Raw genomic sequence first — 10,749 nt, 5'->3', positions numbered from 1 at the left:
ATCATCTGAGGTGTGGTGACTCTCAGGTTAAACTACCACCAGCATCTCTCTCTAATGAGAGAGCATCCCTATCGTCCAAAAGGACAATAGCAATTTTATTTTACTATCCTCAAGACACTATCAAATAAATGTCCACAATCTTCTTAATGATGGTGAGTGCATTGTTGCTGGATTACGCTATAAATATTTGAAATTCACCTATCCTGATGTTTTCTGACTTTCAGCTCATATCAATCAAATTTCTGTTGGCTGATGGTATCCTAAATTGAAGGGATTTAAGTGATTAAACTGAGTAGTTTTAAACCCTGCTGTTCAAGCTCTGAGTAGAAGATTAATGTATTTTTATCATAAAGCCAGCCTGCCCACTTTAGCTCCTGAAACTGAAATGACTTCTCTGACTTTGTCACAACGATGTTTTAGTATGGAGCACTGAAACATAGAGGAATAAATGGAGTTTTATCTGGAGATAGACCCTGTAACTTTGAACCTGATTATACTTGTGGCTAGTTATGTTATTCTATTATTGCTTTTCCTTATTTCATGCGTTTTATATGATTGCAGAGGTAAAGACCCCAGTGAGGAATATGGTCCTGAGATGGACCAACCCATCCAGTCTCCAATCCAGTTGGTGGTGATGCAAAACACAGTGGATGCTCGCTGCATTAACAACAAACCCACCATCACAGAGCATAAGTGTGAGCTCCCGGGATCACGAAGCACTTTGGTCTAGAAGAGACCGGTAGGAAAACTGAAAAGGCAGTCACCACTCTGCATCGAGGCTTGATGCTGATCACTTCCATTTTAATTGCCCATGGATGTACAGGTGAGTCTGAGTTGAGGTCTGAAGTTAACTAATGAACCTAGGAAAAGTATCAAAGTTTATGAAAAAGGATATAGCTGTTATAATCAGATTATAAAGAATAGCAGAGAACAACAAAAATTTAATTGAGGGAAAGAAATGAGAATATGAAAGGAAATTAGCTGGAAATATAAGGGATAGGATAGGAAGAATTTCTAGAGGAATCAAATAAGAAAAATATTAAATAAAGAGATTGTTAGTCTTCTTGAGAATGAAGAGTTAATGGTAGATAATAAGAAATTAGATGAAGTGAACAAATATTTTGCTTATATTCACTACACAAGATACAAAATAAAATTCCAGTAATAGCTTTACTTCAGGAAGTGGAAAGGAGAGAGAACTTACCCCAATTATAATCACTAGGGAAGGTTTACTGAGCAAACTGATGGAGCTGTGGGGTGTCAAGTCCGTAGGTACCGTTGACTTCAACTTAGATTCCTAAAAGAATGGCTAATAAGATAGTCGAGGTGTTGCTGTTAATTTGCCAGAATTCCTTCAATTCTGGAAAGGTTTCATCAGAATGTAAAATATCAAATATAACCCCTCAATTCAAGAAATAAGGGAAGCAGAAAACAGGAAGGTATAGACCAGTTAGCTTGATGTCTTTTGTGGGGAAGTGTTAGAATCAATCACTAAGAAAATTATAGCTGGACATTTCAAAAGAATCATAGAATCCCTACAGCGAGGAAAGAGGCTGTTCAGCCCATCGAATCCGCACTGACTCTCCAAACAGCATCCCAACCAAAGAGGCTTCAAGGTAATTAGGAATATTCAACAGAGTTTTGGGAAAGGGAAATTATGCCTATCCAATTTGTTGCAAGTTTTTCAAGGAATAACAGTGGAAAGGGGGAGCCTATAACACAATAGCATCGATAGAAAATCGGTTGGCCGGCACAAAACAGACAGAATGCATAAATGGATCTTTTTTCTGATTGAGAGTATTTGACAAGTCAGATCACGTAGTGATCTGCACTGGAACCTTAACATTATTAATTAATGACTTAGACAACTTTTTTTACACAGAGGGTGGTACGCATATGGAATGAGCTGCCAGCAGAAGTGGTTGAGGCCGGTCCAACATTTAAAAGGCATTTGAACAAATACATAGATAAGAAAGGATTAGAAGGATATGGGCCAAGTGCAGCGAAATGGGGTTAGCTTGAATGAACATTTTGGTTGACATGGACCAGTTTGGGCCAAAAGGACTGTCTCCGTGCTGTAGAATTCTATGTCTCTATCATGGCAGCAAAGGCATGATAGCTAAATTTGCAAATGATACAAATGCAGGAAAGTATGTTATGAAGGGAACATAAGGGAGTGAGTGAGTGTCTGAGTGAGCAAAAATCTAGCAGATGGAATGTAATGTAAGAAAATATGGAATTGTTCACTTTGGCAAGAAGAATAAATAAAACAGAGCATTACCTAAGTCGACAATGACTACAGAATGCAGAGGTGCAGACAGATCTTAGTGTTCCAGTACAAGACTAACAAAGTTGGTATAGAGGTACAGCAAGTAATTCAAGCGGCTAACGGAATGGTATCCTTTATGATGAGAGGAATTGAACATAAAATTAAAATATGCTATGCTTCAGTTATACAGGGCATTAGTGAGACCACACCTCAAATACAGTGTGCTGTTTTGGCTTTCTTATTTAAAGAAAGATGTTAATACATTGGATGCAGTTCAAATTGGATTATTAACTGGAAAGAACTGATTGTCTTATGAGGGAAACCTGGAAAGACTAGGTTTGTTTTCCCTGAGGTTTAGAAGATTGAGGACTGACTTGATTGGCATGTACAAAATTCTGAACAGTTTTAACATCTCTTCTATGTCCATCTTGTCAAGAAAAGCAAAATACTGTAGATGCTGGAAATCTGAAACAAAAACAAAGCCCTGAAGAAACTGAGCAGGTTTGCAGCATCTGTGATTATATTTATGGAGGTCAGAAGAATTAGTGTGGAATCTGATGGAAACATATAAATCTCTGACAGGTCTAGATATGGTAAGCCGCAAGATGGATGTTCCTGATGATTGGAGAGTCTGAAACAACAGGTCACAATGTAAAAATATGGGGAGACCATTTAGGACTGAGAGGAGAAGAAATGTCTTCACCTAGATAATGGTGAGCCTGTGGAATTCTCTGCCACAGAAAGTGATTTCACGAGTTAGATATAATTTTTATGGTGAAAGGGATTAAATGATATGGGGACAAATGCAGGAATAGGACACAGAATTGGATAATCAGCCACGATCACATTGAATGGCCAAGTAAGCTCAAAGGGCTGAATGACCTCTTTCTGCAGTTTTAAAAAATGTTTCTATGGTAGAGTTAGCGATATGCCAGGCTTTGTGTTGCAGTATAATTCTGCTGCTGGTAGTCCACAGAGCCTCTTCAGCTGCCCAGTCTTCAGTTGCTAGATCTGTCTGATATCTATCCCATTTAGCATGATGATAGTGCCACATAATGATAGAGGGTTTCCTCAATATGAAGACAGGACTTTGTCTTCACTAGGAATATATGGTGGTTATTTCTACTGATATCATCATGGACATATGCACCTTGAGCAGGCAGATTGGTGAGGATAAAATTGAGTATGTTTTTCTCTCTTTTTCGTACCATCCTCACTTTCACTTTCATCACCTTCCATAGACCCAGTTTGAAAACCATGTCCTTCAGGACTGGATCAGTTGATAAGTAGAGCTTTGCCAAGACACTCTTGATGATGAATGATTGAAGATGCCCACCAGAGTACATTTTGCACTCTTGCCACCCTCAGTGCCTTCTCCTCCAAATGGAGGGGTACTGATCCATCTGCACATGGTAATCAGCAGGCGTTTCCTTGCCCACGTAGTCCATTGTCACTATTATGGACTTTAGATTAGATTAGATTACTTACAGTGTGGAAACAGCCCTTTGGCCCAACAAGTCCACACCGACCCGCCGAAACGCAACCCACCCAGACCCATTTCCCTGCATTTACCCCTTCACCTAACACTACAGACAAGTTAGCATGGCCAATTCACCTAACCTGCACATTTTTTTTTTGGGCTGTGGAAGGAAACCGGAGCACCCGAAGGAAACCCACGCAAACACGGGGAGAATGTGCAAACTCCACACAGACAGTCGCCTGAGGCGGGAATTGAACCCAGGTCTCTGGTGCTGTGAGACAGCAGTGCTAACCACCGTGCCGCACATTTCCAGGGCTACTCCCTCCTGACTATGTACCACTGTGTCATGACCTCTGTTGGATCTGTCCTGTCATGGATGGTGGTATTGTTATCTGGGTGGTACCACTCTGCGTATGGCCACCAGGATACATGAACACCAACTAGCCACAAAAAGACATGACCCTCTCTCACTAGTATCCTCACATACGGATGAGGAAGGATACCACTGCGAGTGGGACAACACATCCATCCTACGACAATAGACAATAGGCGCAGGCGTAGGCCATTCAGCCCTTCGAGCCTGCACCGCCATTCAATATAATCATGGCTGATCATTCCTAATCAGTATCCTATTCCTGCCTTATCTCCATAACCCTTGATTCCACTATCTTTGAGAGCTCTATCCAACTCTTTCTTAAATGAATCCAGAGACTGGGCCTCCACTGCCCTGTGGGGCAGAGCATTCCACACAGCCACCACTCTCTGGGTGAAGAAGTTTCTCCTCATCTCTGCCCTAAATGGTCTACCCTGTATTTGTAAGCTGTGTCCTCTGGTTCGGCACTCACCCATCAGCGGAAACATGTTTCCTGCTGCCAGAGTGTCCAATCCTTTCATAATCTTATATGTCTCAATCAGATCCCCTCTCAGTCTTCTAAACTCAAGGGTATACAAGCCCAGTCGCTTCAGTCTTTCAGTGTAAGGTAATCCCGCCATTCCAGGAATTGACCTCGTGAACCTACAACGAGCCAAAGATACACACGAGAATTCCTAGAAGCATGGCATTCCAACCGGAACTCTATCAACAAACACATCAAGTTTAGACTCCATCTACCACCCCCTGAGAAAAGGAACAGAAAGTGAGTTCACCACAGGAAATAACATCACCACAGGAAATGACGTCACCAACCCAAAGAAACCCAAACATATAAACAGAAAACAGGAATTTTCAGCATTGCTGTGCCTGAGGCTCACTGAAGATGTTACCTAGTAGGGTAATAAAACGTCTAGAAATGAACCTTCCAGCTCAGTGAGCAAACCTACATCCAAAATCAATAGCAATGACGGGTCCAAATACCTTTCCAAGTCTTCAATGAGAACCCAATTTCTGAGTTCCCGCATACCTTTGTGTTAGAATGACAAGCAATATCAATCATGGTAACAAAGGCAGTACAATGGTTATATTATTTGTGACAAGGTGATCACCTCTTGACTCTTAAAACTTTTCCACTGTCAGAAGGCACATGATAGAACACTCTCCAGTGACCTAAGTGGGTGTCGCCACAAAAGGACTCAGGAAACAATACTCTTCCAGAATAAAGTAGTCCACTTGATAATACTCCTACCTCCTAAATCCTGATCCATTTCTTCCCAAATCATGTTCTTTGGTTACAGAATGTACTATTTACTATGCTTTTACTGTATTAACAACACTTCCCACAATCACAACCCCTTACTACCATGAAAAAGAGTAGTAATATCACAGAACTCCCTCCAAGTCACTCAACACCTCCCATTTTTCAGAGGCATTTGTTTGGGTAATTTCCTGGAAATTCCATTTCAGGTGCCACAAGAGTTACAGGTAGTTCTTACTTAATATTGCCCATCTAACATATCTCTTCAATATTGAGTTACATTAATATTTATGGGTTTATATCTTGTATTGCATGCCATGGCATCATCCACATCAGGACCCAATCCACAAACCTTGGTAACTTAATCAACATCATGAGAAAGCCAATGCCACAGACAAGTGGAACAATGAAAAAGATCCAGTCCAATTTCTGGGTGTTACAACATTCCTGCTAACTTCAGGTATGAAACTTGGAAGTTCTTGGAGGTTGTAAGATCTTGGAAGTTCAGATGGCCCAGGTTCATGTGGAAGACTTGGGATATCCCACCAGCCTTATGGTATTAGTTTCACACTCACAGGAATCAGATTCATTAGAGAGGAAGAAAAGGACAACCAATTCCCATTCCTAGACATGATGGTACAGAGAACACCGAATGGAGAATTCACCACAAAGGTATACAGGAAAGCCACACACACAGACCAAGTCCTGAACTATGAAAGCAACCACCCCAACACACACAAAAGAAGTTGCATCAAGACATTGTTCAAAAGGGCCACAACACACTGCAGCACACCAGAACTGCAAAAAGAGGAAGAAGAACACCTCTACAATGTAGTCACTAAAAATGGATACCCCCGCAATTTAAACAGATGCCTAAGGGAAAGACAATGGAATGAGGACATGCCACAACCCAAAGGACTAGCCATGTTACCATACATCAAGAACGTTTCTGAACTGACAGCCAGACTACTATGACCACTAGGACTCATAACAGCACACAAACCAACAGCCACTCTCAGACAACAACTCACCAAGACAAAGGACCCAATACCCAGCATGAGCAAAACCAATGTAGTGTACAAAACCCCATGCAAGGACTGCACAAAACACTATATAGGACAAACAGGAAGACAGCTAACGATCCGTATCCATGAACACCAACTAGCCACGAAACGACATGACCAGATATCCTTAGTAGCCACACACGTGGACGACAAGCAACATGAGTTTGACTGGGACAACAGTACTATTATAGGACAAGCCAAACAGAGAACAGCCAGGGAATTCCTACAGGCATGGCACTCATCCACAGATTGTATCAACAAACACATCGACATGGACCCAATATACCGGCCACTGCAGCGGACAGCTGGAACTGACAACCGGAAGTGGCAGAGACAAACCACTACAAATGCAGGAGGAAACATCACAGAAGTGCTTCACAGGAGGCTCCCAAGCACTAAGGATGTCATCTAGACAGGGGACGAAACGTCTGCAACACAAATTCCCAGCTCGGCAAACAGAACCACAACAACAAGCACCCGAGCTACAAATCTTCTCACAAACTTTGGTTTCATCGGCTACTACATAATGGCAATTAAGCAAGCATATTTGGAACAGCGAGAACAGCAAGAGAATGTCACATGCATATCATGAAAATAAAAATGCACTGATAGAGTTATTTGTTTTCATTCATCAAATGTGGGCATCACTAGCTGTACTAGTATTTGTTGTTCATCTCTAGTTCTTTGAGGTGGTGGTGGTCAGTCTCCTTCTTGAACCACCTACATGCTGTAGGTTGACCCACAATGCCCTTATGGAGGGAGATCCAGGATTTTGATCCAGTAACAGTGTAGAAGTAGTGATATATTTCCAAGTCAGGATACAGAATGGCTTGAAGGGAAGCTTATGGGTGGTGTTCCTATATATCTAGCACCCTCATCCTTTCAATGGTTGTGGATTTGGAAGGGGCTGTCTACAATACATCTTGTAGATGGTGTACACTGTTGCTTGTGAATATTGGTAGTGAAGGGCTAAGTGGTATGAAATTCACAAACAAACAATCAAGGAGGCAGTTTTGTCCTGGATGGTGTCAAGCTTCTTGAGTGTAGTTGGAGCTGTACTCTTCCAGGTAAGTGGGGAATATTCCATCACACTCCTAACTTCTGCCTTGTCGGTAGAGGACAGTCTTTGGGCAGTCAGAAGGTGAGTTACTCCCTGCCGAACTCCTAGCTTCTAACCTGCTTTTGTAGACACTGTATCTGGATGGATAGTTCAATTCAGTTGCTCATCAACTTTGATTTGATTGGATTAGATTTATTATGCTGATAAGAGGGGAATGAATCACATTGGTTCAGTGCTACACCCTTGATATGAAATTAAGTACTGCTGTACACTTGATCCTTGGATACATCATTTTTCAAATAAACATGAATTTATATGTACAGTATTACATTCAGTTTTTTGCAAGTTTTTTTTGCAAGGATTGCACAGCAGTACACATGTGCAGTAAAATATTTGACCTTAAACATAGGTTCCTTAGCATATTTTCTTGTCCAGGGAAATCAAACTTAGACTTTAACCTGGGTCGAAACCCATTATTCACTTAAAGGCATTCAACTTAAAAGTAGCAATTCTCACGAATACATCTACAATGCAAAAAGAGAAGCATCTGTATGTTTATTGTTACACAAACTTTTGGAAGTGCACCTTTGTCATACTTTTATCTACAGCTTTTTTAAAAAGCCAAATATGATGATCCTAAAACTGATTTGGAGGAGCCAATGTTGGACTAGAGTGAATAAAGTTAAAAATCATACAACACCAGATTATCATCCAACAGGTTTATTTGGAAGCTCTAGCTTTCAAGGTTCTGCCTCTTCATCAGGTGGTTGTGGATATTCTGAAAGATGAAAGACTTAATCTAAATTTATTTAATATATCATTACAGCATCGTGACACTGTAACCCTTTTGCTATAAATTCTGTCTTATGATCCTGTTCCACAACCACCTGAAGAGTCATAGAATCATGGTGATGTACAGCATGGAAACAGACCCTTCGGTCCAACCCGTCCATGCCGACCAGATATCCCAACCCAATCTAGTCCCACCCCTAGCACCTGACCCATATCCCTCCAAACCCTTCCTATTCATATACCCATCCAAATGCCTTTTACATGCTGCAATTGTACCAGTCTCCACCACTTCCTCTGGCAACTCGTTCTATACACGTACCACCCTCTGCATGAAAATGTTACCCCTTAGGTCTCTTTTATATCTTTCCCCTCTCACCCTAATCCGAGGCCCTCTAGTTCTGGACTCCCCCACCCCAGGGAAAAGACTTTGTCTATTTATCCTATCTATGCCCCTCATGATTTTATAAACCTCTATAAGGTCACACCCCTCAACCTCCAATGCTGCAGGAAAAACAGCCCTAGCTTATTCAACCTCTCCCTATAGGCAGTGCCTCGAAAGCTAGTCCTTCCAAATAAACCTGTTGGACTATAACCTGGTGTTGTGTGATTTTTAACTTGATCCTAAAACTAGCATACATGAGCAACATAAATTGACAGTGTCCTAATGGCTTTGGTTTCGTCTGTTACCAGCAAAATGACAGTATAAGGGGAGGGAATTGAGAAGATAGCTATTCCTATGACTGACAAGATCTATCATGTTTTGTAGGTACCTTGATGAACGTGCTTAATATATTAGAGGAAAGAGTGGACGATATTTGGGCTGAAACAAGTCTTTCCTGCCGTTATCTTCTGGTACTTCAAATATTCTTGCTGACAATAAAATTTCATGTGCTCCCAAGACATAGCCAAATAGTAGCAGTGCCAAGGTTGGTTTATGTATCAACTGCAAGAAGCCAAGACAGCAACAACTGGATAGGAACAAGGCCCATCCATTACCATTGGTCAATAGGATATAAAGGATGTCAAACACTTTCCCTATCCAGGAGTAACATCTCCAAAGAAGGTGATGTAGAAGTTGACATCAGTATAATAATTCCCAAAACTGCATCAATCTTCCAGCAGCTCCAATACAGTCTAGGCTTCCAACATCACTACATGGCCATGAAACTTCGACTCTACATTCCTACAGAACTGGAAATTGCAATCTGCATCGGCAAGACACGGAAGAGAAGAACAAAAGAGTCATGTAAGTTAGACATCTTGCACCAGCACTGCCTATTGCAAGATTCCAAGCATCAAATGACAAGACAGAATCACCAACGAAGAAGTGCTAATAAGGACTGGTGAGAGGCCCCTGCAGGACATCGTGACAGAGAGATGACTGATACTGACATGAGGTGATGATAAAATTCAGCTTCAACCCTCATGAATCTTCCAAAGTGATCTCACTTTGCATGTTGTTCTTTGTAAGAGTAGGAGGCTATGTTTGAGGATTTGGAAAATATCGGAAATCAGATTTACGAACTTCTGACCTTTTAACTAAACACCACCTGAAATAAAAAATCTACTTGACAGATTGCTGCATAAAACCAATTGTCACAAGAAATATTAAAACAGAAAGTGCTGAGTATACTCAGAAGGTCTAGTAGTAACAATGGAGAGAAAAATAGTTAACACTTCAAGTCAATGCCCTTTCATCAGACCTGATAAAAGGTTATCAACTTGAAACACTTATTACTTTTCTCTCTTTATGATACTGCCAGAACTGTTTAGCATTTACAGCATTTTCTGTTATTTCCAACTTCCAACACCTCAGAGTACAATGGGATCTTGATCAGGAATGGCAGATGGAGTTTAATTTAGATAAATTGCACTTTGGAGGTACTGCACTTTGGAAATGCAAATCAGGGCAGGACTTATACACTTAATTCTGGATCAGTGGTGCTGGAAGAGCACAGCAATTCAGGCAGCATCCGAAGACAGGCAAAATCGACGTTTCGGGCAGTGGTGGTGGAGGCCCAGCACCTCCATATCCTCGGCAGAGTGGGAGGGGGAGTTGAAATGTTGAGCCACTGGGCGATTTGGTTGATTGATGCGGGTGTCTCTGAGATGTTCCCTAAAGTGCTCTGCTAGGAGGCGCCCAGTCTCCCCAATGTAGAGGAGACCGCATCGGGAGCAACGGATACAATAGATGATATTAGTGGATGTGCAGGTAAAACTTTGATGGATGTGGAAGGCTCCTTTAGGGCCTTGGATGGAGGTGAGGGAGGAGGTGTGGGCACAGGTTTTACAGTTCCTGCGGTGGCAGGGGAAAGTGCCAGGATGGGAGGGTGGGTCGTAGGGGGGCGTGGACCTGACCAGGTAGTCACTGACCAGCTCCCTCACCACCAGACGCCTGGAGGAAGAACGCCTCATCTTCCGCCTCGGAACACTTCAACCCCAGGGCATCAATG

The 10,749-nt window shown here is 41.8% G+C and overlaps 1 protein-coding gene across 1 annotated transcript; it reads left to right on the top strand.

The window, feature by feature from the left end:
- Positions 1–448: 448 nt before the first annotated feature.
- Positions 449–10,171, top strand: smim36 (small integral membrane protein 36). The gene is made up of 2 exons (XM_043715194.2): positions 449–823; positions 9,063–10,171. The coding sequence occupies exon 1, from the start codon at positions 449–451 to the stop codon at positions 728–730; it is 282 nt and encodes a 93-aa protein (XP_043571129.1). The 3' UTR covers positions 731–823; positions 9,063–10,171.
- Positions 10,172–10,749: the final 578 nt, after the last annotated feature.

Source organism: Chiloscyllium plagiosum, unplaced genomic scaffold, assembly GCF_037043375.1.
Source record: "Chiloscyllium plagiosum isolate Xiang-an unplaced genomic scaffold, Cpla_swu_hap1 HiC_scaffold_25, whole genome shotgun sequence".
Classification (NCBI taxonomy): Eukaryota; Metazoa; Chordata; class Chondrichthyes; order Orectolobiformes; family Hemiscylliidae; genus Chiloscyllium; species Chiloscyllium plagiosum.
This window is presented reverse-complemented; position numbering and strand designations above follow the sequence as displayed.